General features: G+C 40.9%; 1 protein-coding gene across 4 annotated transcripts; it reads left to right on the forward strand.

Annotated features, from left to right (window-relative positions):
• The first annotated feature begins 1,840 nt into the window (after positions 1 to 1,840).
• Positions 1,841 to 24,785, forward strand: UBP1 (upstream binding protein 1). Of its 4 annotated transcripts, XR_014517935.1 has the most exons (14): positions 1,841 to 2,502; positions 8,489 to 8,640; positions 11,077 to 11,153; positions 13,145 to 13,250; positions 13,635 to 13,741; positions 14,033 to 14,185; positions 14,285 to 14,395; positions 14,895 to 15,002; positions 19,477 to 19,583; positions 20,552 to 20,606; positions 21,525 to 21,618; positions 23,740 to 23,830; positions 24,010 to 24,143; positions 24,511 to 24,646. XR_014517935.1 is itself a non-coding variant. In XM_083468746.1 (13 exons), the coding sequence occupies exons 1-13, from the start codon at positions 2,390 to 2,392 to the stop codon at positions 24,635 to 24,637; spliced, it is 1,401 nt and encodes a 466-aa protein (XP_083324872.1). In that variant the 5' UTR covers positions 1,841 to 2,389; the 3' UTR covers positions 24,638 to 24,785. The 4 variants fall into 4 exon arrangements, 2 of the variants coding, with proteins under 2 accessions (XP_083324872.1, XP_083324873.1); XR_014517936.1 differs by lacking the exon at positions 14,895 to 15,002; XM_083468746.1 differs by lacking the exon at positions 24,010 to 24,143 and having other exon boundaries at positions 24,511 to 24,785.
• Positions 24,786 to 26,535: the final 1,750 nt, after the last annotated feature.

Here is a 26,535-nt window from a genome sequence, read left to right on the forward strand (position 1 = left end):
ACTCCTTTTCCCTTTTGGGGTATCCAAGAGCCAGTATAGAGTCCTTAAGTGGGTTCCCTATTGGTAGAGAAAATAACATGCCAACCAGATAATATTGAGAAGCAAGGCAACTATTAAGCCTGATCTTTATTAAACTGTTGCAACAGGGTTCTCACACATGCAGGAGGAAGGAGGGACCCAGAGCAATGGTGCGCAAGCCCTTACATAGACTTTTGAAATTGCCCACCCTGTAGCTCAAGACCACCCCTCAAAACATCATACATGCATCACAGAAGGGGGTGGTCTACAGCAGAAATACATCACAGGAGGTGGTCTACAGCAGAAATCCTGTTTGCCAGGATATCTGTTAATGGTTACTGATTGCTTTACCTGGTCACAGGCTCACCCTATTCATACACAAATACGCCCTTAATACAGGTAAGCAAAAGACAATTCTTTCCCATTGTCCTCCTTGTAGAGAAATCTGTTGTTGTTTAGTCGTGTCCAACGGGATGGACCAGAGCACGCCAGGCACTCCTGTCTTCCACTGCCTCCTGCAGTTTGGTCAAACTCGTGTTTGTAGCTTCGAGAACACTGTCCAACCATCTTGTCCTCTGTCGTCCCCTTCTCCTTGTGCCCTCCACCTTTCCCAACATCAGGGTCTTTTCCAGGGAGTCTTCTCTTCTCATGAGGTGGCCAAAGTATTGGAGCCTCAGCTTCACAATCTGTCCTTCCAGTGAGCACTCAGGGCTGATTTCCTTCAGAATGGATAGGTTTGATCTTCTTGCAGTCCATGGGACTCTCAAGAGTCTCCTCCAGCACCATAATTCAGAAGCATCAATTCTTCAGCGATCAGCCTTCTTTATGGTCCAGCTCTCACTTCCATACATCACTACTGGGAAAACCATAGCTTTAGCTATACGGACCTTAGTCAACAAGGTGATGTCTCTGCTTAAGATGCTGTCTAATATTTGAGGTCAATTTGGGAGAGTCACAATGGCTTCAGGATTGCTCTCCGGTACTATTTCAGACACATGGATTATATACTTTGTGTTCTCCTTGTACATTTATGAACGTTTATTTTATATTTGGGACCTTAGAATTCTTTTAATACTGCTCTATACCCAGAGGTCTCAGGGCAGTTTGCAGAATAAGCAGCATTCATTCCTATCGCAAGCCCTTTGGATTTTGGTAGTAATTCAGCTTGAAACTCTAGCCTGCATCAGTTGGGTAATGTAAATCAGCATTTAAAAGTAACTTGAAATACCAAGTGTCAAAAATACTAGGATAAGCAGTAAAAGAAGATATGCAAAAAGCTGCAGACTTGAGAAGCCCCTCGTGCAGGAAGTCGACAGAAATAAGAGAAAAATTCGAAATTGTGCTTTGACTGTATATGTTAAAAACGCTTAAGCTTAACAAAATATAATGGCGGGGCAGAACTTTCGAAAGTCTGATTATTCGATAGACGGTTGCTTTTCAACTGTTTTATTATTGCAGAAGCTTTGAATTTCAAAACAGTCACGGGCTCGATTGCTATAGCGACCGTCAAGGAGCGTTTCGAAAGCTCTACGTTAAATCCGTTCAGCCGTCCCGAATCGCGTGGCCACGCGGCAACCGCCGCCGAAAAGTTCCGCGGAGTTTGCGGCCGCGCCGAGGCGAACAAGAGGCCGCACGCAACTTGCGTCAGCGCCGTCGCCGTAAGACACGCCCGCCTCTATTCCGACAGCTGCGATGGCTGCGCAGCCTTCTGGACCTTGTAGGCAGCGCGCGGCCTTCGCGTCCAGCGACGGAAGAGAAGGGGGCCCTCGTTTGATTGGCTCAACATCGCCAGGGGCCCTCCGCATTGGTCAGCCCGTTCGCGAGAGGCCCCGAGCAACCGCCGCCCCGCCCTGGCGACGTTTGTGAGGAGAGGCGGGCGCCATGTTAGCGCAGGCTCGGCAGCTGCTGCCGCCGCTGCTGCTGCCGCCGCCGCAACGTACCAGGAAGGAGGCGGAGACGCCGGAACAGCTCCGGCTGCCGGAGAAGCCGTTGGGGCTGGCGAGGCGGCGGGGTGGCAGCCGAGGGCGGCGCTGATGCGGTTGGTCTGAGGGCGGCTGCTGAGGCGGCGGCGGGCGAGGCAGCCGCCCGGCCTGAGGGAGAAAGAGAGAGAGAGAGAGAAAAGCGCAGGATGTCGGCTTCCTCCGCGCCGTCGCTTCCCGCGAGCGCCGCTTCCTCGGAGGGGAAAGGGCTCCCCCGGGGCTGAGGCGCTTCCTCGGCGCCTTTCCCGTCCAGGCCTCCTCCTCCTTCGCCCGGCCTGAGGCCTCGCCGCAAAGGGGTGGAGGAGGAGGAGGAGGAAAGGAGGCCTCCTTTCCTGCCCCGCTGCCGCTGCCCAGGCCGGCCCGCCCGCCTCCCCCGAGGCCGCCGGTGGAAGATGGCGTGGGTGCTGAAGATGGACGAAGTGATCGAGTCCGGCCTCGCGCACGACTTCGACGCCAGCCTCTCCGGCATCGGGCAAGAGCTGGGCGCCGGCGCTTATAGCATGAGGTGGGTCGGACCCTCGGCAAGCGGGGTGGAAGAAGCGGGGAGGGAGCGGAGCTGGGCCGCGGCAAGTGGGCGGCCTTCCCTTCGGGCGGAGCAGCGGCGCGGCGCCTCCTCTATGTCTCTCTTTTAGTTTTATTTATGCTTTCAGGTTTATACATTTCACTATTTTTACAATCTTTTTAACATTTCAAAACTTGACTGCCTTCCCCCTCTTTCTGCGGTTCCTTAAATTTATTTTTGGCATCTTCCGCATATTCCAAATTAACTTGATTGGCTCATTTATTCATCTACTTTAAATATATACTGTTATGAAACCGCAGGTTATTACAATAATCCTGTCAGTGTTTCTTGTATGTTTACAGTTTATCTGCAAAATATTCAGTAAACCATTTCCATTCTTTTATAAAAAGTTTATCTTGATTTCTCATTCTTCCGATAAGTTTCGCCATTACTGCATATTCCATAAGTTCTTGTATCCATTCATCCTAATGCTTCTTTCCATTTTGGGGCGAGTAACATTCTTGCCGCTGTAGTAGCGTACATGAGTAAGATTCTATACAGTTTAGGTAGTTCTTTCCCTATAATTCCCAAAAGAAAGGCTTCTGGGTGTTTTTTTACAAACGTTATTTTAAACATCCTTTTCCATTCATTATACTGTATATCATTTCCCACTAAGCATTAACCTTACTACAAGGGAGCTAGCCTCTGGGGCTTGGGAGTCCCGCTCTCACGGAAAGAGCTGCGCCTAGCGTAACTTCAGGTGCACGTGTATGTGCCTTCTTCCTCCAGGCGGCCTTGACTCTGATCCCTTGCCTGTTGTTCGATCAGGAGGGAGGAAGCAAGGGATCACAGCCTTTGCCAATATAATAAAAAAGGCAGATGGCCTTCTCGGTAGTGGCACCCACCCTGTGGAGCACCCTCCCATCAGATGTCAAGGAAATAAATAACTATCTGACTTTTAGAAAACATCTGAAGGCAACCTTGTATCGGGAAATTTTTAATGTCTAATGTTTTACAATATTTATGTGCTGTAAGCTGCCCAGAGTGGCTGGGGAAACCATTACATTACATTGTGCCTTGGTTTTCAAACATTTCAGAAGTCAAACGGACTTCCGGAATGGATTAAGTTTGGTGCTTTTGTTTTTGCTATTTTGTGTTTTTGTGGCTTTTCGGTTAATTTGTTTTTGTGGAACCCAGTTTAGCTACTGATTGATTAGTTGTGTGACTGCGGAAATGGATAAAAGCCCCCCCCCCCAATCCAAACAATGACTGTCATCAGTGCAGGTAAGGAAAAAAATAGTATGGTACATTGTTGTTTTCATTTTATGGATTAATAAGCTCATTAGATAGCAAAGTTCATGTTAAATTGCTGTTTTAGGGGTTGTTTTTAAAAGTCAGGAATGGATCACTCCATTTTGCATTACTTTCTATGGGAAAGCACGCCTTGGTTTTGGAACGCTTTGGTTTTGGAACAGACTTCCAGAATGTATTAAGTTTGAGAACCAAGGTACCACTGTAGTAATAATTTATACCCCGCCCATCTGGCCACACTGGGCAGCTTACAGAACATAAAAATAAGATAACAATAGTTCAGGTAGACTGGGTGCTGTTGGTAAAAGAAATCCCCATTCTACACTTTTCCCCCCAGAGGCTGGCTGCTGTTCACATTTGCATTTTGCTTTAAAGCCCTGATGATGCTCTGCAGCAGATACAAATTTCAAAAGTGTACAAATTTTTGGGTTCTTAGTTTTTCCTCTTTCTTTTTAAACGGACAGTGTGTTGTATCTAAAATGTCCTGTATCTTTAGTATAGGTGAGATATGCCTTCCATTTTATTCTTCATGTGTGGCATTATTCCAGGTTGTGTTGTTCGCTTTTAAATTGCATGTTAGGCTGTGCTCTAATTGCCTGTTTGTTTTTTACTGTGAATTGAAGAAAGGGCTCTGAACTAAGTCCTGCAAAAACTTAAACAATAAATTCCAATAAAGCCAATGTGGTGTATTGGTTGGTTTTAGATTAAGTCAAGGGAGACAAATCTCCATTTGTTCATGGAGCTCGCCGTGTGACCTTGGGCCAGTCACTGTGTCTCAACCTAACTTTTCAGGGTTGTGAAACTAAAAAGAGGGTGAGAGAACCATATATACTACCCTTGAGCTCCTTAGAGAAAAGGTGAAATATGAAGAAGAAGAAAAAGAAACTCTCACCTCAATAATAGTCAAATAAGCCAACATTACTAACAGACATTTTGAATTCCAATTCAGACGTTGAACCTTGTTTCCCTTAGCTCTGGGTGTACTGTATGTGGTTGACAACTGAATTGTTTTACTGGTGGTGGTGGTTGATGTGATGTAAAGTTCACTTTTCAAGCAATATGTTTACTAAAGCCATTAACAGCAGCAATTCTATATAAACATCCATATCAAGCAATCCACAGCATCTAGGTATAAAATGCAAAATGCAGAGGAGGAAAAAAACATTGTCTGTTTTTAACAGGTAATTTAAACTACTAAGGGTTTTTGCAGATCTTAGCTGGACGGAAAGGGACTTGGGACTATTGAGAATGCCTTCTCAAGTTTCTGCATACCAGATTCCAAGTGAATGCAGCACTCTCAAGAGAATCCCCACCAGTTCTCAGTGTCTGGGGCAGGTGTATATGGGAGAAATCCTTCCGTTAGATACCTATATTCTGAGACAGGCTTTGCTTTGTGTTGCTTGTCAACACATGTAAAGTGAACTTAACATAATAGTTTCTAGGCAGTCAGTGCAACTCCTTCAAAACTGGTCAAATGCATTCCTAAGTAGGCTACTCCATTTAACTGCCTAGCCATTAGCTCCAGCTTCTCAACCTACCTTAAGGGTAGCTCTACCTAGACGTGTGGTACAATAATCCATTCTTGAGAATACCATGGTGTGGATCACTGTAGCCTGGCTATCCCTGTCCAGGAATGGCCATGGCTGGCATACCAGCTGAAGCTGGTAAAAAGTACTTTTTGCCACTTGCACCTCCACCAATAGTGATGGCTCTAGGTGCGTCCCAAGCTATGTACCTCCTTCAGAGGCAGTGATCTCATCCAGAACAAGGAAGCCTATTCAGTTCCTGGACATGGGAATTACCTATACACAGCAGCTTATGAGGATCCAGCCCACAATGGTATCCAAACATGATTTGTTATACTTGTTCAGATTAGTCTTCACATTTTTAATCTATTTGCCACCGCAGTTCCCACCACCACCATCCATGATCTCTGGAGTGCACAAATTTGGAGCGGCTTTGGGAGCCAGCCCAAAGTTGTGGTTGCCACCAATCTCTGCCAATTCAGGAAGGACTGTGATATTATTGGTTTTGAAGCTGACTTTCAGAGACACTGGACAGCAGCAAGTTCTGATATTTCTGAAGCACAGTACAGTCAGGGATTTGTCTTGCCTTCACTTCGGGCCATCTAAACAAAACAATCACGGTTGAGGGGCAGTCGAGGACCTCATGACATACATATATAAAAAGGTAAAGGTACCCCTGACCATTAGGTCCAGTCGTGGATGACTCTGAGGTTGCGACGCTCATCTCGCTCTATAGGCCGAAGGAGCCGCTGTACAGCTTCCTGGTCATTTGGCCAGCATGTTAAGCCGCTTCTGGCGAACCAAAGTAACGCACGGAAATGCCTTTTACCTTCCTGCTGGAGCAGTACCTATTTATCAGGAACTGTTGGCATAAATGTCACTGGAATTTCATCCAAGTGTAATAATCTCTTTCCTCATCTGTAGTTATCAATGTTTCCAGTATTCCAAGGCTTGATCTGTATAACTTGACCTTTATAACTATGTAACTTGATTAAACTAGTACGTAAGCCACACACGTCTAGGAATTTGGCCTTTTCTGATGAAGTAATCAAATAGTAGATTAAGTTATTTATTCTTTATGTGAAGAATGGCTGTTGCACTTCCCTCCCTTTCAGTCCATTTTTTTTCTTTTGTGTTATGTCATTTTATATTGCAAGCCTGAGGGCAGATACCTTTTCTCTCTGGAGCCATTTTGGCTAACAGGTGGGATAAAAATTAAATAAATTCTAAGAGAATCTGTGTAAACCATAGCTATGGATTGCTTTTTTATTTTGACAAGAATACATGGCTATATGCCCTGCCTCCACATTTCTTTATCCCATTCTTTTTCTTTTGAGGTGCTAGTTATGTCACAATCTCTTTTGTTAGTTTGAGGTTATCAACAGGTATCTAAAGTAAGTACTTTGTTGTGTGATTTTTTCCCTTTCTCTGGCAATGATGCAAGTGGAATGATCCCCCCCCCCCCTTAAACAGGGTTGGATTTTTTTAGAGCAAGCTGACTGAACCTTTGTGGTGAGTTTTGGGGGTCATCAGATATTGTACAGTACAGTAGTTGAAATGTCTGTCTAGGACAAGGTAGTTCATATAGTGCAGAGAAATACTAGTGACTAAATTGGTCCCCTAGTGTTAGTACTTCAGAATAACTTTCCAGAACATTCAGATAACCACAGATGGTAAGTAGCAAGAAGGTGACTTAGGTAACTCAGCTCTGTTTCCAGTTAAGATTTCGTCAAGAGTAGCCAGTACCTTGGGTTTCACTTGCATCTGTGGCTCACTAGCTGATATATCAGTTAACACTTGTTGGATTGCACTCTTTATAGACTGAAGTTTTCTCTATACTAGATAAATGGTGTTTGCTTTTTGTTCACATGATTTAAGGCAGACTTTCGTAAACTGGATTGGTGCACAGTGTAGTTCCCAACTACCTGTTATGAGCTAAAACTGCTGTTTCAGTAAGATTTCAATATTGAATTGATAAAAAAATTTAAAAAATGAGAGTTGCTCTTTCTCTTGTTTCTAATGCTATCTGAAGTTGAAAAAGGTGATTGTAGTGCAGCTTCTGGCATTGACATATCATTTGTAAATCCTGCTTGGAAGTGTTGTTTATATGCTTGTTTATCCAGAATTCAGTTGAAATACTTCTGCTTGTTTTGAAAACGATGCCATGTGTTAATGTGAAGTAACTGAGTACATGATGAATGGTAGTTAGCAGACTGGCCCACATAGTAAAAATTTGTAGGGCTGATGAGTAAATCCCTGGAGATTTTGAGGCAGATGGTATCTCACCATGTTGTCTGGGACTTGTAAGCTATTAGCGTAATGGAATCTTTAGTTTTAAATAAACAATGTCATCAATTTTTTCCTTCTGTTTCTTTAGTATCAACTTGATGTGACTACAACAGTGCTTATGAAGAATGGGCAAGATTCACTACATAAATTAAAACAAAGTCCCAAATGTGTAACTTTTTTGTTTGTTGAGAAGCTAGCATGAAATAGCACCTGAAATATCTGTTATGCTAAATGATAAGGTGTTAACTTCTGCTATAAGTGGTTACATAATCATGGTGTCTACTTGTAATTTACAACTGTTTACATATTTTTCTTCATTCTAGAGTTAGGTTGCCATTGTAGGATGCTGTATAACAAACATAGCATGGCTCACTCTTAGTATCAAGGAAAAGGCTGCATTTTATGGATCTCTCCCAGGAAATTCAGCATGCTGCCTCTTCCATTTAGATGGCCTTTGAAGACCCTTTTATTCCATGGTTTATATTCCACTTTATATGGTTTTAAAACTTATTCTTGCTGGCTCTTTGGTTTTTGCTGATGTGTTTTATAATCTATTAGATACTCTAGATACTGTGTTTTAATTGTTTTGTTATTTCATAATTATTTTGGTTACATGAGCTGCGTTACAGGAAGCAATTTAAAGGTGGGGTAAAAATACTTACATTCAAATAAATGAATAATATTGCTGGGGTTTCAGCATACATTCAGAAGGAGAATTGTATTCAAGCATACTGTTTTCCTGGAAACAGGACTGCCGCTTCCAGCTGGTATACCACTGGTCTTCCCATTGAGTAATTTCCTTGTTGCTAACAAAGAGAAGTAAGGCTTCTGAGATCTAACACTGTCACCTGTTCTCATTTCAGTGATGTTCTGGCACTGCCCATTTTCAAGCAAGAAGACTCCAGCCTTCCACCTGACAGTGACACAAAACACCCACCATTTCAGTATGTTATGTGTGCTGCAACGTCTCCAGCTGTCAAACTGCATGATGAAACCCTTACTTACTTAAACCAAGGTTAGCATTGTTCCTCTGAGCAGACTTCTGCTGCTCTTGTATATGGCTACATTTTAATAAATTTTAAATGTCTGAAATAATAATCGTTGTTCAAAATACTTGCTCATTGTAAATATCTGTGCTTGTTTTGGTATCCTGGTATGTATAGAGAGACAACAAGGAAAGGCATTAGATTTTATAGTTATGAAACTGGAATACAAACATTTCCATTAACAGGAAATGTGTGGTTTTTTCTAGATGCTGGCTAATCCCAACATCAGATTGAATGGTGTCATATGATAGTGTTCTTTGTTTCTCTTTAGGAAAAAGCCAGACTTGAAGTTCTATTGAGAAATAACAGTTGCAGTCAAGGTTAATAGTATTGCTAAATAAAATAAAGTTTAGACTACGAAGATAGCTTGTGGGGTATGAAATAAGTTTTTGAGAGCTCTTAGACCTCTAACATTATTTATGCATTGTTTTCGATTCAAAACCTTCTGGCACTTAATATATTCTCCTAAACATTCCTTGGAATGCTTGGTGTAATTTAGTCATCTTGGCAACGTGGTGTTTTAGGAAGTGCATTAAGTTAAGGAAAAAGTGTTCCTATGAGATTACCTATGATCCCCAATACATTGGCACATTTAAGAAAATTCATTTCCTCAACTTTGTTCATGGGGTGGGGATTGTGGTACATTGCTCTTTAAGCTGCATTTATAGCTGCTTTTAAATTTCTGTATTGGGATAAGATTTATTCCATATGTTCATTTTTTAATATTGGAAAAAATACTGTTCTTTTGATACTTTGATGCAGTATTTTAATAAATTAGAATCAGTGTTCATTGTCCTAAATTTAATACTAGATTGAGGAAAGTGTCAGATTGTCACATAACTATTCATAGATGACTATTTGTGTTATATGAATGGGAAACACAAAAAGGAGAATAATTTTGACATTTATTTACTTGTACTAGGATGGTTTCAGCCTGGTGACTACAAGGCTTGATTTCTGTTATTGCTTCTCCATCTCTTGTAGTGTGTTTTAAATCACTGGTTGCTTACAGTTATGTCCATCCTGATTTGTGCATTGGCTGTCTATAAGAATGTAGGCTGTATTTAAGATGGCACTGTGGGTTTCAAGGCTCTGTTGATACAGGCACAGACATTCCAGATACGTTGTAAGAACATCATTTAGAGATACCATGTGGTACCATCTTAAATCAGTAGATAAAAGGTGCCATTTGTTGTCGACAAAATCTTTAGCTTATAGTGGCTGTCTTCCAATTTACTTTCCCGTCTTCCTCACTTTTGCAAAAGGGCCTAAATAATTTTCTTTCCCTCATGCTAGAGGAGCTTTACCATTGTGTATTTTCTCTTTCACATTCCACTTTCCTCTTTTTAACAGAACAGTTTAAAACTGTTTTAATATACAGTGGTACCTCGAGTTAAGTACTTAATTCGTTCCGGAGGTCCATTCTTAACCTAAAACTGTTCTTAACCTGAAGCACCACTTTAGCTAATGGGGCCTCCTGCTGCCGCCGCGCCACTAGAGCACGATTTCTGTTCTCATCCTGAAGCAAAGTTCTTAACCCGAGGTACTATTTCTGGGTTAGCGGAGTCTGTAACCTGAAGCGTATGTAACCTGAGGTACCACTGTAATGTACCGTATTTTTCGCACCATAGGACGCACCTTGTTTTAGAGGGGGGAGAACAAGAAGAAAAAATTCTCCCCCTCTCTGCCCAGCGCCCCTTCAGCGAAGTGCCAGGAGGCGCTGCGCAGAGAGGGGGAGAATTTCCCCCCTCTTGTTTTCCCGCTCTAAAACAAGGTGCCGTTTGGGGTGCGTTCAGGCAGCTACCTTGGAAGCCTGGAGAGCGAGAGGGGTCGGTGTGCACCGACCCCTCTCGCTCTCCAGGCTTCAGGATCCTTTCGACCTGCTCTTTGGGGTTGGCGGGGGGAAGCCCACCACCAGCCCCAAAGAGCAGGTCAGGGAGCAGCAGAAAGGCACAGCGGAGAGGATCCTGGCATAGCCGCGCGTCACCTCTCCAGCCGGGAGAGGGTCGCAGGGGGGCTTCTTTAGCCCCGCGCGCGCTCTCCCGGCTGGAGAGGTGACGCGCGGCTATAGAGGCTCCTGCCATAGCCGCGCATCACCAGAGGGTTGCGGGGGGCTTCTTTTGCCCCGCGCGCGCTCTCCCGGCTGGAGAGGTGACGCACGGCTATATAGGCTCCTTCTATAGCCGTGCGTCACCTCTTCAGCCGGGAGAGGGTCGCGGGGCTATGGCGTCTTCGCTCCATAGGACGCACACACATTTCCCCTTCATTTTTGAAGGGGAAAAAGTGCGTCCTATAGAGCGAAAAATACGGTATTGTACTTCAATGTCTTTGAAAGTATTGCAGTAAAGTGGCATTTGGCCAAGGGCACTACATAAGTTAAATTATTATTTTTTTCCCTTTGAAAGGTCAGTCCTACGAAATCCGGCTGTTAGATAATAGAAAAATGGGAGATATGCCAGAGATCAATGGGAAAATGGTGAAGGTATGTTGTTGGCTCAGTCTTGATTCCTGTCTCTTGTGATTCTTTGTAGCTATTGGAGCTACTTCCAATGACAACATTTCCCTGTTTTGGCTCTTAAAACTGCAACAAGGAGAGAATGCATTACCCACTTTCTAATGGCAGAAGTTTCAGTATAGGTCTGGACATCCCCAAAGAATTCATGTCGGTGTAGGATGTCATTTTGCACTTCCAGCATTTCTTCCTGGGAACCTTTTAGACCATCCAGGGCTGAGGTCCGAACTGCGTACTTCAGCTCTAAATCCTCCTACCCCAATTTAAGTATATATAGTTCACTCTGATGTATAAAGGCAAGAACTGTTGAATGTGAGGAATCTTTCAGAATATGTAACTATTATTTAATTACCTTTTAGTTTCACTTTTCAGTTGTGGGAAGGAAAAAATTACCTTGTGTGAAGTCTCACTGTTCAGAATACTCTGCAGAATTTAATACATGTGGGTTTGGATTTTTAAAAAAGGTTATTATACCTGCCTAAAAGGTGGCTCAGTACTAGTGGTGCTATAATAGCTTTCTGTATTTGAGATCAGATAGGAGCTTTGGGGCTTTTACAACACTTTAAAATTTGGATTGGCTCAGAAAATTTGATGTGTTTCCCCTTTCTGCTTATTCTGAGCTAGTCTTGACATGGGGTGAGGACACCCATCACTATTCAGTACCCAAATAGCCTTCACTCTATACTTGTGAACTATACTCACTGAAAATCCCTGTTGGACAGACGAAAACTAATATAGAGACTGAATTATGAATTTCTAACACCTAGGGCTTCTTTTAGTCACAGCAGCTGTGAATGTTTATCACCTTAAGAAAAACATACCCTAAACTGCCTGGCAAGTGGGTGAGGAAACTCCTGGCTCTCATGATTCCCAGTCCTCCACTCTGCTGGCGTTACCTGAGACTTCTAAATCAGTGTTAGGGCTGCAGTCGACAAAATAATTTAGAGTGGATGTCATAGGGCACATGAGCCCATTTTAGTTGAGTTATACAAGTATATTTCCAGCCTGGTTGTTTACCTTGTTTTCTGAAAGGAAGAATAATATTGCGAAGCAGAGAATGAGATGTATGTTTTTTTCTTAAACTGGGTGCATATTCTCACTCTGGAAGAAATGTCCTTGAGGATTATCATATCTTAAAGCACAAGTACTGAGGAACTTGCTGATGGATTTATTGAGCCTGTAACTGATAGGTGACATTTTCCTTATTTTGAATACTAGTGCTACTTAACTGGTGTGATATTTACAAAATTCAAAATGGAGTAGTCCAGTCTTATTTGGGGGATACCACATCGGCTAATCTGGATTAAATTTTCATTGTATCTAGCTGAATCCAGGTTGCAGCTTCTAGTGAATATAATTTTTAACAGGTTCTGTTTCCTAAAACCTGTACAGACTCACTTGCTCTCACGTCAGTATCTTCCCCCTTCTTTTTTGTGTATGCCCCACTCCAGTTTTATATTGCTAACACATAGGTTTGTCCAGTCCCATCAGCCTGTATAGTTTTTCTTTGAAATCAAGGTAGCTCAGTTGGTAGAGCATGAGGCGCTTAATCTAAAGGTCGTAGGTTTGAGCTCCACAATGGGTGAAAGATTCCTGGATTGCAAGGAATTAGACTAGATGATCCTCATGGTCCCTTCCAACTCTATGATTCTGTGATATCCCTTTCTCTGGTCTCTTTGAGTTGCAAATAATTCAGGAACTTTTATCACCCTGATAGAAGAGAGAGTGCACATAACCAGGTAGAGAATCATCAGAATGTTCAAAGTTAGTTTAAACCTAAGATATTGTCACTCTGCAGGCTATCTGCAAGAAGCTCATAGCTTTGTATACTTCAGCATTACTCCAAAAGGAAGCATGGCTCTTGTTGTGTCTGATTTCATTGCAGTAGGAAAATTTGGGTGGGCATAGCATTGGCGCATGTTTGCACTGCGAACTAGATATCCGTCATCTTTTTTTTTTAGAGTATTATAAGAGTTGTGTTCCATGACAGAAGACTGCAGTATACTGAGCACCAGCAACTTGAAGGCTGGAAGTGGAATCGCCCTGGAGACAGATTACTTGATTTAGGTAGGTGTGTTAATTAACATAGCCTCTCCATATGAAGAGATGAATTAACAAGAGAAGTGTTAACTCTTCTGACGTACTATATAGTAGAATTTGAATTGTACATGTTTTAAATAATGCATTATTACGTAGATTACCACAAAGGGCATTGGAAATTCTCTCATTCATTTTGAGATACCCTGTTAGTAACAATTAATAGATGGTGTGATCTAAGCACAAAGATGGTATTTTAATAATAAAAAAAGACTTGAAACTTTAAACTAAATTTCTGCATGTTCATTATTGCTACTCTCAATCTATCCTAAGAGAACATTATTTAAGATGAAAATGTGCAAATGAAATCTTCACTGCATTGTTTCCCCCAAAAACTGTGTTTATTTTATTAAGATATTCCTATGTCAGTTGGAGTAATCGATATAAAGACAAATCCAAGCCAGCTTAATGCAGTTGAATTTCTGTGGGATCCTGGAAAACGAACATCTGCCTTTATTCAGGTTTGAAGATTTGTTTTCTTAAGAAATGATAGCAGTCTTTAATGGTGGGAAAGAAATGTTGGTGATCGTTAATGATTTAAAAGAGCTGAAACACAGTCCTCACTCTTCTTAGTTGTAACATCACTCTTGTGTACTGCATGCAAGAAGTTAAATAATTGTCAAAATCTTGAAAATGATTTTTTTCTCAAATGAAGATTACAAATTGTTTACTCCCCCTTCCATAAAAAAGAAAATTGTAATACTGTAGTGACAAATGAACACCATATTGTGGCTTTTTTTTTTAACCCCTAGGTACATTGTATCAGCACTGAATTTACACCTCGTAAACATGGGGGTGAAAAAGGAGTTCCTTTTAGGATTCAGGTTGACACTTTTAAACAGACAGAAAATGGAGAATACACTGATCATTTGCATTCGGCCAGCTGCCAAATCAAAGTTTTTAAGGTAAGAGATGTTAATGAACAGCAGGGAGGAAATTGGCGTACGGAGGCTTTAGTATTTATTTTTCTAAAGCTTGATTTCTGTGTGTAATTTAATTTTTAGCCAAAAGGGGCAGATAGAAAACAGAAAACAGACAGAGAAAAAATGGAGAAACGAACTGCTCATGAAAAAGAAAAATATCAACCTTCGTATGACACTACAATTCTCACAGAGGTAATAATACTGAAATGTTTTCGTTTGCAGAGATAAATGGCGCATAGTACACATAACATACTTTAATCTAAGTAATGAGTTAGGGAGTGTCAAGGGGTGGGTCATAAGCTAAATATATCTAAAAGTAGGCTTTTCATTTGACAGATGTCTTTGACAAAGAAACAAAGACCCATAAGACTTAGGATCAAGTAGAAATATATATTTTCTTAAAACATTTAGCTTTGCTCAAACCTCATATACATGTCTAAAAGCCCTTCAGTGCTGAAAGAAAACTGTCTCAGGATTTGTTTTGTTCTTGTCTGGTTTGAGCCCAGAGCTGTATTTTAGAAGTTATTGAATTTATGGGCAGAGCCTCACTGGGTTCTTGCATTTCTTTTTATTTAAACACCAGTGAGTTTCCTATAGCTTTCTAACGATTGCAGAAGTTTTTAAAAGGCTTTTAAATTTTCCTCACTGTATAATGAAAAGAAATTGATCCACATCTTTGGTGTTTGTCCAGATGAGGCTTGAGCCTATAATTGAAGATGCAGTTGAACATGAGCAGAAAAAGTCCAGCAAGCGGACTTTGCCAGCAGACTACGGTGATTCTCTGGCAAAGCGAGGCAGTGTAAGGGACTTCTGCTTACTTTTCATTGTGCAAGTTATCTTGTGCAGTGTTAGATATAGGACCAATTTCCATCATCCAAGATTAAAAAACAAGGATTTTGTCTGCCTTGGCTTAATTTCGTGCACTTTCGTTTACCCACAAATTACTTCATGCTTGTATCTTAGTGAGAAATACTTCCTAAATCTAACACATAAAAATGTCAGCAGGCCTGTGACTCTTAATAAAAGCAAGAGCTTCAGTTTACACCTGAAATGGCTGTATTGAATAGCTGTGTTCTTAACAACTGTTTTCTCTCCTGTAATTAATGGAATGAGAAGTAGCAATATCATTCAGTTGAGATGTATTTTTCTTTATTTTCACATGTAAGTTTCCACAAACTATTTTTCCCCCATGGCTCTGTGTTGTCTAACTATTTGCAGTAATAATACTTTGCTTTCCTTATTAATGGCTTTCCATTTGTTAATACTATTGTTAAATTCCTAAATGAGCTTGGCCTAATCATCTATTTGCTCAATATGCAAATATTTATATGATACACTTCTTAAAAGTACAAACTGACAGTTGAATAATGCTATGTAGGCCTTTATTCTTCCCTTTGTACACACAACAAAATAGGCCTTCTCCATTTGTTAGCATGAAAGCAGCTGCCAGTGAACGAGCCAGTTCAAGCATATCCAGCTGTTAAAATGTCCTTGGCTAGACTGACAATACATTTGAATGGTAACATTCTCTCTCCTATGAACTGGCACTTTGAATTCCAGCAGGGGCCCTAATTTGACCCACTGTCTGTTTTCTCCAAATCACTTGTACATTCCCTATATAGCTATCTTGATTATCTACTGTAAAAAATAAGAATTATTTTATTATATAATAATATGATATATATTATATAATGTTATATATTATTATATACTCACTCATATAAAATATCAACCCAACAATGTATATCACACAATAAAATGTAAGATGCAGAAAATCAATACAAAATGCTGGCTCATTCTGAAAAAAATAAAAAGTAAACAACTGAATAGACCTGTCTGGCATAAAAAATAATAATAATAATAATTCATGAGACATTTGAAAGTAAGCCATGCCAAATCTCTACTGGAAGAGTATTCCAGAGTGTGGTACCAGAAACGTAAGTGCCTGGCTTCTAGTTGAGGCTACTTGGACTTCTCATACATGGGGGATATGTGATATTGAGTGTGGAGTAGGTAAAGTTGCAGCAGCAACTGAATGGTTGGGAGCATACAGTGTGCTCTCAGTTGTTCCTTTTCAGGCAGGCCTTGCTGATCAGCTCTGTCAGCAAGCAAATGACAGGTGACCTTCAGGGAGGTGGGGATTCAGCCAACCGGGCTGAAGAAGTTCCCTATCACTGATGTAGCATGCCAACGCTTTCTATCCCTAAGGTGGTCAGTGGTGGAAAGCTCTTGTTGGCTTACAGAATGGCAGTCATCACTGAGTGCTATCTTGTGGTAACAAACCCCCCCAAAACCTTCCTTTTAAAAAGCCACTAAATGTTTTTTTTGTGCCATTCCTGCTCCTTCCACTGTATGACAACCTGTGAAGTAGATTGGAATGAGAAATAGCAGCTAGCCCAAGATCATCCATTGAGCTTGATGGCTGGTGGTGATCTGAACCTGGGTCTTGCTGCTCTAAACTGAATTTTCCCAAAACGTTTTCTACCCCCACTAGGCTGGTCAAGGTTTCACATGATTCTACCGTGTCCTCTTTTTCTCATAGCTTTTGCATTGATGCTTTCAATAAGGGTTTCAGCAGTGTCCTTTTGGTCAAGATATAGTGAGAATTGGAAATCTGTTATGTCCATTCATGACAATAGCAGAAGACTAAAGAGCTCTTCTGAAAGAGCTGTTCAAACTTGTGCTGCTATCATGTATACAAACAGTTGGCTCCTTTGGTTGGAAACAGAAGATTGCATATCTGAGGGAAAGTAATACAAAATAGAGAGAACATTTACAAATAAATCACTGCTAAGTTCTTGAGTAGAGGTCCATGTAGTAAATAGTGGTCAACATCTAAAACTTTCGCTTAGAATCAAATGTGTACTTTAAGTGTAATTTCAGAAGCCATAAAGGCTACTGATACTTATATCTTAAATTTACCATAAATGTGCAGCCTAAAAAGGTAAGGGGGGGGTAGTGTAAAAAGTTAAAGGGATAGAGATAGATAGTCAAAGCTTTTTTCAACTTTTAATTTTTAACTGACGGAGGAAGATTTCTGTTTATAATTATTGGTATACAATTCTACTGGGTCATGGGAAGGATTGGTTGTGGTGGACAAAGCAACAGGCTTACACAGGAGCAGTGGGGTGGCAGACCTCCACCCACAGAGAGAAAGAGAGAGAGCTCTGCAAAATCTTAGTCTCTGGTATAACCATCCCAGGGACTATAGGATAGCACCCTTAAAATTCAGTACCCTTAAAATGCAGTAATTATTCAGCTAGAATGCATTTGCTTTAATCCAGTGTTAATTTCTGCTTAACTGTCATAATCTTGAGAAAATTATTAATCTAAAATGTCCCATTTAATCATAGGCAGCATGGATTACAATCTCAGAAGGAGTATCATTCAGTTAGTATATTGAAAGCAATCATAATGTAATATAAAATACATACTGTATCAAAACAAATTCTGAACCTTCACATTTCAGGCACCCAGAAACTTTGTGGCACCTTCTTATACTTATTTCAGTTGTTGATGTTGTTTTAAACTATTACATTTAAAGAGAATATATCTTTTTTTAAAAAATGCTTAGAATTCACATCTGGAAGTAAAAAATGCAAGCATGCATATTTGGGTGTAGCTTCAGTGTGGGGTGCACATCTTTGAAATGCATATTTGCTTTGTCAGAAATCAGAACATGATTTATTGTTGCCCTAGAGTTGGGACTTAATCCCCATCGTGCACCAAAGGCATGAAAAAAAGCCACCTGTACATGCCAGCTTCCCCCTCTGCTTTCTGTGCTTCAATTGAGATGAAGTTCTTTCCCTGCCTGTAAAGAGAGAGCATGCATTAATAATATTTGTACTTAGAAGTAATGATATATAATAGTAAATAATAAAACACAGAACTCTGTGTTTCTCAGGCTTGTTGAAACTATTTTCTTGTTGAATAAAGAAAAAAAGCCTGTTGAGAATGGTTCTGCTCTCTTTTCCCTAGAGGGTATGTGTGAGAGAGGGAGAAGGGTTATGAAATTGGCATTCATAGCCTTCTTCCGAATGTGCATGGTTTCATCCTGATAAGAAAATGCAGGTGGTATTCCTCTTGAGTACTGGATACTGGGCACAAACAATGGATCACTATCACGTTCCTACTCTGTGAGTGTCCAAAGACATTTGACAGATTGCTTTTGAAAGTAGGATGGTGTACCTTGGACTGATACTACAAGGTATTCATGGTTCTATTCCCACCCACCCTAATCATGCCAAGCTAGCATATGATCCACCAATCCCTTGCAAATGAGGACCCTGGTAAGTTGTGGCTTCCAGTTACAGGGAAGAATCTAAACTTGTTCAGCTGAACATGCTTAGAATCTTCCAGACATTCAATGGTTCAAAGCAATGCTTCAGAATTAGATAAACTAGGTTAGACCTTTAAAAAAACAACTGATCAAGTAATGCATTCTGGATATAGGAGCTGGCACACAGTGCCCTTGGTTGGAGTGCATGTTTCCTTAAAGTATGTGGGGAAAGATTCTCCCCATGTTGTGTTGCTGTTTCCCCTCCCTTTCTGTGAGGCAGAATGCAGCTTGCTAAAACTGGTTGTAGAAAGTGAATGAGAAGTTCTTTTTTGTTTGCAGGAGATCTAAAGTTCCTTGCCGTATGAGTGAGGTTCTCCCCTTTCATGCTTTTGGGTGCTTAACACTGTGCACATTTGAGATGCCATAAAGTTTTGTGGACCTGCATCTAAATTTTAAACTTAGGTTTGTTTAAGTGCTATTAAATTACCATGGCTTCCCATAGGAAACCATTGGAATGAGTTTTTGGTGAGAGATTTGTGGTTCCTTGTAGGCTTCTGTGTTCCTATGGTTCTTTTGAAGGTAACCATGCTAGTAAAACCAATGTACATGAGCAGTTTCTGGGTATTTCCTACGGAGTCATCCAGCTATACTGGAACAATTTGAGCAGTGGTAATGCGTGGACTTACCTTAAAATTTCCTGTTTTTGTTAGTCACTCACTGCAAACAATCAGTTTATGGAATGATTTAGAAATGCAGGTTTGAACAGATTCTGTTTGTGGGGGGGGAAGTAATTACTAAATTCATTATCACAAGGCACGTATAAACTTTTAGTGACTTAGCTTGAGTTGTATGCATGCATAGTAAATATATAATTATATGATAAAATAAGTGAGGACTGGTAGAGAGCTTTTGAAAAAGTAAGAGTTATTCTCTTGCAAAGTGAAGCCCAGCTTTAATTATAAAACTGCTGTTTTAATGTTTCTCTTTTCTCTAGTGTTCACCGTGGCCTGATACATCGACTGCATTTGTGAACAGTAGCCCTACCCCAACTCCGACGTTTGCCTCTACTCCACATAGTACTACTTACAGTGTCCCAGACAGGTATGCTTCTCTTCTAGCATGACGTATCTTAAATCAAGATTAAGACTGAAGAAAACGATGCTGTGGGACTTGTATGTGATTTCCTTGCGTTTAATTATCTCTCTCGGGGTAATCAGATTACAAGAAATTATAATACAAAGCCCAAAGCTTTACAGAAACATGGAAGAGACAAGTTAACCCTTGTCAACATTCCTAGCTTAGTAGTGCAACAGAGGATATTGTGTTGTCTCCTTCTCTTAGTGGGACGTCCTCCTTTTTTCATATCAGCCATTGAAAAGTCTGCCGCTATTTTATATTGTTTTGATTAAGGTGTTTCATGTATTGTACTTTTAGTGTATATTGCTTTTGTTTTAATATAAATATTGTTTGCCACTTTGGAGGCCTTTGGACTAGAAAGTGGTATGTAAACAAACCATACCATTCAGACTCCATTGTAGACTATTGGGGCTGAGGGGCAACTTGTACTTTGTCACAGGCAGTAAAATGTCCTTTACCAACCCCCTTCTAAGTACAGGATAAGGAGAAACAGCCCAGGTCTTGTGTTACAACAATATTTTGTGGTCTTCAGTCTGGAAGTTGAATCCAATCCTATTGCAAGTGTGTGGCAGTGTTTTGTTGTATTGACTAGAGATTAGTGTAAAATTCTGCCACTAAGACATCAAAAATGTACCTGTTATAAAATTGCTGGTCATTCTCTTCTAGCAGTTCAGTGCAGGAGGTGCTGACAGATAAATACACTTTAAAATAGCACATGCACTGGAGATGGTTCCTAGTTGGAATTCTAGCACTGAACTCCCAAAACTGCTCTGTTAAATTTATGAAGTTCCATCCCGGCCTGAGTTTGCAGTGGGAAGTTTGCTGGCAGGAAAATACTTGAGAGGAGTGCCTCTGTGTCACAGCCTTATAGCTTCCAAAAATAAAAGTAAAATAATCATGTAATCTTCCTTTCCGCATCCTTTCCTGTCTAGCAATTCCTCGTCTCCAAATCACCAAGGAGATGGAATTCCTCAAGTATCGGGAGAGGTGAGTGCCAGTTTCTCATGCTACCAGGAATCCCTCATACCATGTAGATAGTATGCATTGCTCCTTGGTATTCTGAGGAGCTGTGGGGTTGATGAAATGGGCTGGACAAAGAGTGGTGGAAATCTCACTCCAAAGCTGATAGAAAGCTGATACATTGTGTCTATCACATGGCCTTGAAGGCAACGACATTACAGTTGACTTCATCCATTGCATCTGCAAGAAGTCAGCTCCAGAGTTCCATGTTGTCTGGGGACTTGTTACCCCAGATTTGTGGGGCAGACCCCTGGAGCACACAGTGCCTAGCTGCAAGTGGTTTGCAAGGCAACTGAAGGACAAGGTTGTTCCTGTTTGGAGTGATTTAGATGCCGCTGTCACAGCAAATCCAGCCCAGTTGTCCACCGTTTTGTCTGGTCCAGTGTTATGGGATCAGCTCCAGTCAGTGCAGCCTGATGTGGACAGGATCCTTAAAGTGAGGCATCTGGCCATGCGCAGTCTTAGATCACTGCTCTTCTTGGCCAGAGTAGAATAGCCAGGTGCGTTACGAAAGCATTGCTGCCTGATTAGGTTCTGCCATCTGCCCTTAAAAAGGCGATGGTGTGGCTGATCCTTTAAAAACCCAACCCTAGACGCAATGGTGTGTAATAATTAAAAGCCAATTGCCAGTCGTCCTCTCAGGGGAAGGTTTTTGGAGAGAGTGGTGGCGAAGAAACTGCAAGTGTTCCTGGATTTTGTTTTATTAGTTATAATGAGTATTCATATTGCTTTAAATGGTGTTTTATTGTTTTACAACACCCAGATATTTTATGATATAGTGGTACAGAAATACTTTTAGAAAGAAAATATTGTATTTTAAAAGTCTAAGAGTGCATATTACCATATAAAATGTAGATTTAAGTAATTTTTTTTGTCTTCCCCCAGCAACTTCATCCATTGGCCACAATCCAAGAAGCCCAACAATGGTTGCTTAAACATAGATTTTCCACTTACACAAGGCTGTTTTCAAATTTCTCAGGTACTTACAAGATCAACTTTTAGGTTTGCTTGTTTTTCAAAGTAGCTCTTCATCCCATGGGACTTCATGTATTTCTGATATATAAGTCAAGTGAGCAATATAGATTTAACAGATAACTTTGCTAGTTATCGGAAATTCAACCAGGTTTCTTTTTTCCCTTGTCAGTTCTTTCCAGCATTTTTTATCGTTTTTATTGACACACTTGCAGCATCCCTTCTTCACTATAATCTTAAGAACTGCTTTGCTGAATCAGGCTAAGGGTTCATCCCATTTCCAAAAGTTACTTCTGGGAAATCCAGAAACAAGTTGTGCAATTAGCATCTTTCTCCTATTTTCCCCTAGCAGTAAATGAATATTTCCTCTGAAGCATGGAGGTTTAACCAAGAAGTAGTAGTGTCCTTCATGAAATTTTCTAACCCCCTCTTAAAACATCTGTGCCATTGGGAAGTTTTGGAAAGTAACTGTGTTCAATGTACTTTCCTCTGTCCTGTATTTGTTGTTGATCTATTTAATTGGGTGAGACTTCTCATATGAGAGTAGGAAAAACATCACATCACACTAAAGTATGTTGGGATGGGAAACAGAACCAAACTCCGAACCAAGCAAAGGATGATGGGAGTTGTAGTCTAGCAGCTTATGGAGGGGTCACAGGTTGTCCAGCTATGCTCTACACAGTCAATGATTTTTAGCACTTCCGCCATGTTTTCCCTTAGTTATCATCTTCTAAAAATCCCCCAAGGCTTCCTTTGTGGGGAAGGTGCTCCAACACTTGCTTATTTCTGTACAATATCTCTTTTGGGATGTGCTATATGTGGTGTTCCAGATATGGCTGTTATTTCCATAAAAACATGATATTGGAAGTCTTCTGAATAATCTTGTGTCGTCTGCAAAGCTGGCCATCTTGCTGCTCACTCCTGATGCCGTGCCCTTTATATGACCAACTTAATAGCAACAGTTGCAGCATGATACTATTTGGATTCTTTTGTACCAAAAATTATGATTGTCTGCCTTCTCTGTGGATTGTTTCTTTAGGCTACTAGTTGAGTTGTGAGTGTCTGTCAGAATTCCTCCCCACCAAATAATATGCTGGAAGTGAACTTTCTGCCTTCTTTCATGCTTAGTCACTGATCAAGCATGTCTTTGGAATGCACACTTGTTGAGAGTAAATGTGAATAGTGGATAGTGAAAATAGTGCAGGTTGTTGCTACAGCCTTCTCTTGTTGTTCCAACCCCAGTCATTATTGTATAGAGGCATAATTAGAACCTTAACACAGTTTCCTTTGAATATGGAGAAAGGAGAGAAAACACAGCAGCTTCAGTCTCTGCCTTAAAACAGCTGCTATCCCAAGTGGCAGCAGCAAGACAAGAGGTAAACAACACAGAACCGTAACCTGAGAAACAGATGTCACAGTTGAGACCAAAGCAGAGAAGTTGGAGAAGAGAAAACATAGTCCAAAGGGAAAACAAGAATGTTTCCCCTCCCTTAACCATTTTAAATGTTAATTGAAAGTTTTGGGGAGCTTTCCTAAATGTTGGTTGCTACCCGAGGCAGATAGCTGTAAGGAGTCTTGAGATTTGTTGGCAGAAAACTGTAATTGAAAATGCTCTGTGGATGTGACACACTAATATTAGGGGCTGGCAGGGGGATCCTTGTTAGATTTGAATATGCATTGCTGAGGCTTGGATGGGTGAACAGGATGGAGTTGGTCTCACCCAGCTGGGCCCACTCAAGTACTCTGTGCAGCATCAGGGTGAACTTGAGAGTTGAGGAGGGGGTCTATAATGAACCCATCTCTCTCCAGGCTCTGTCCAGTTTGGGGGGGGCAGGATCTAGAGTGTGTGTTCTTGGCACCCTGACCACCCTGTGATCTTTGAAGGGTGGTATAGAAATTTAATAAATAAGAATATGAATGCAGTGTGAATGAAGTGTTGCCCGTAATGACAAAGTTAGTCTTCAGCAAAGTCCCTGAAGCCACGAAACTTGTCCTGCCAGAATTGGAAGGTTGAGCAGATCTCCTTTCAGCTAAATGTTTTGGAGATGCAACAGTGGCATATTACAACTGTGGACATTGCATTCTGATCTATATATTATATGGATGCTATTTTGCTTTATTTCTGCAGGTGCTGATTTACTGAAGCTCACAAGAGAAGATCTGGTACAAATCTGTGGTCCAGCTGATGGAATTCGGCTTTACAATGCACTTAAATCAAGGTAAATATTATCCCTGCGCCAACTCTTGCTTGCATCAATTTTGTACGAAAGTCTGTTTTAGACTAGAGGGATTTGGGAGATATTAATTTAGATTTTCGATTGGCATATGCCTGTGTGAGCTCATGCAGGAGTTGGAAGTACTGTGCTCAAAAGAAGAATGTTTTGTTGTACACCTTCAGGGCAGGCCACAGATATGATGCAGGCACTGATGAGCTCAAAGGTAGACTGTAAGACTGGTAGCAATGCAGTTGGGCAGTACTGATTTCTTGAAGACGGATGGGTTTGTTGCCAAGAGACAAATCTTCTCATTTAGGTGAGCTATAACCAACCTAAAGTTCTTGAGGTCATGGCTACTAAATATTAACAATTGCAGATTTCTAACTATGAATTAAGCTGGCATAATAGATGATGTTAACTTGCTGTTACTTCTGTTACTCAAGTAGTTATATTACAAAATTGCACCATACACCAGTGTCCTAATTGCTTTAAGTTTGAAGATTAATTCACCATTAGAAAATCTCAGTGGTTCTGAGATGAGTCATCAGACTAAACAATCTTTGATAGTTTGCCTCAAATGTGAAGTAGTTTGTAAAGAAAATAGTGTTAAAGTAACAAAACATAATGACGTACGTCCATTTTATTTTGTACAGGAGTATTTATTTTCCCCCCTTACATTCCAGGTCTGTTAGGCCACGTCTAACAATCTATGTATGCCAAGAGCAATCAAGAAGTCTACAACTTGAAAGGCAGCAAGACTCAGGCAGTGGAGAGAGCAGGAATGGTGCAATATATGGTATGTGTCTCTAAGGAGCTTATTTTAGTATCAACTGTATTACTATATGGGACTATATTACTATACATTGGAGGATTTATTCATCACTTACAGCCATCTTTAGGGCTGAAGGTTTTTTGAGTATTTGTTTGGAACAAATAAAAGTTAAATTTCTACTCTGCCAGTGTGAGTAGTTTATAATGGACAGAACTATCGGAGCTTCCGCAGTACAGAGAGCTGGTGTACACTTTATGTGACCTAATACACAGAAAAATACTGGTGAGGATAAAGTTACAGATAGTCTATCATTTGACATGCTGAGAACAAATCATACCAGATTGGCAGTAACTGCTCCCATTTTTTATGTAGGTTGGTTAGTAAAACAGAAATGTAAAGTTGGCATAGACTAGACATACACACATCTTTTTAACTTGTCCCACAATGCAGCCTTCTTAAAACAAAAGTTTGAAAAGGAACTGCTGTTAACAGATGCGGCTTGGATTCGTAGGCTCTAGTCAGCTGAAGTGTAGGATTCTATAAGGGGTCCCAGATGTGATGCTATTTAACATTTTCATGAATGAGCTACGCAAAGGGCTCAAATTTGCAGATAACAAAACTGAGGAAATTGCAAACGCTAGAGGAAAAGCTAAATTTTTAGCATCTTGATATAAATGTTAAGTAAAATGGAGCTTAACAGGGACAAATGGAAAGTGCTACATGAAAGGATGAACAGAGTGTGATGGTGTAAGGGCTGCATCTATTTAAATCTTATTTGTCTGGGTGAACAGGATCTTAACTGCTTGCAGCAACTAGAAACCATAGCAACTGCTATGCACTATGAAGTGGCACTGGAAATACCTCTTTGCAGGATGATGCAGAATGATGTGTGTCCCTTACATAGACATTGTACGCTGCCCCTCTGGCTATGTGGAACTCATTCAGAGCACCATGTAGGCAGAACACACTTTGCCTTGGCTCAGTTCCAGGAAGTAATGGGAGCCATTAATGGGTTAGGATGCTCAGATTTCTGTGGTGGCTGGGAAGTGTGTTTACAGTTAACGCAAGTGCACCAAGCCCCTTGAATGATATGTATGATTTGGCCGCAGTTAGTAAAGGTAAAGGGACCCCTGACCATTAGGTCCAGTCGTGACCAACTCTGGGGTTGCAGCACTCATCTCGCTTTATTGGCCAAGGGAGCCAGCGTACAGCTTCCGGGTCATGTGGCCAGCATGACTAAGCCGCTTCTGGCAAACTAGAGCAGCGCACGGAAACGCCGTTTACCTTCCCGCCAGAGTGGTACCTATTTATCTACTTGCACTTTGACGTGCTTTCGAACTTAGTTACATCCTGTTTGGATTTCTGTAACACGGTCTTTGTGGGGCTGCTTTTGGAAAGTGCTCAGAAGCTTTGACTGGCTCAAAGAGCTGCAGCCAGATTGCTGACCATATGGACTGCCGCCTTAGAACAGCTTCACTGGCTTCTGGTCTCTTTGCGGGCAGAATTCAGAGTGCTGTTTATGCCCTGTAAAGCCCTACACGGCATAGGTCCAAGCTGTCTGAAAGACCGTATTCCCTCATACAAACCTGCCCGAGTTTTGAGCTCTTCAGGGGAGGCTCTTCTCTCGGTCCAGCTACCCTCACAGGCACATTGGGTGGGGATTATATCTGATTACAATTTTAATTCTATCAATTTTTTAATTATTTTCTACATTTTTAATGATTCTTCTTTTTATCGAGTCCTGTCAGGGGAAAAGGCAGGTTATAAAATGGATATAATTAATAATAATACACTGATTTGTTTCTTTTGTGAATGGCATTTAGTTTTTTAGAATACAGATTCTAGTAACTTTCACAAAGAAAATAGTGATGGGAAGTCTGTGCTGAAGGAACATTGTAGGAGTACTTTAAAAGGTATTTTTATTTTAGTTTATCAT

Source organism: Podarcis liolepis, assembly GCF_965112155.1.
Source record: "Podarcis liolepis genome assembly, chromosome: 12".
Lineage (NCBI taxonomy): Eukaryota > Metazoa > Chordata > Lepidosauria > Squamata > Lacertidae > Podarcis > Podarcis liolepis.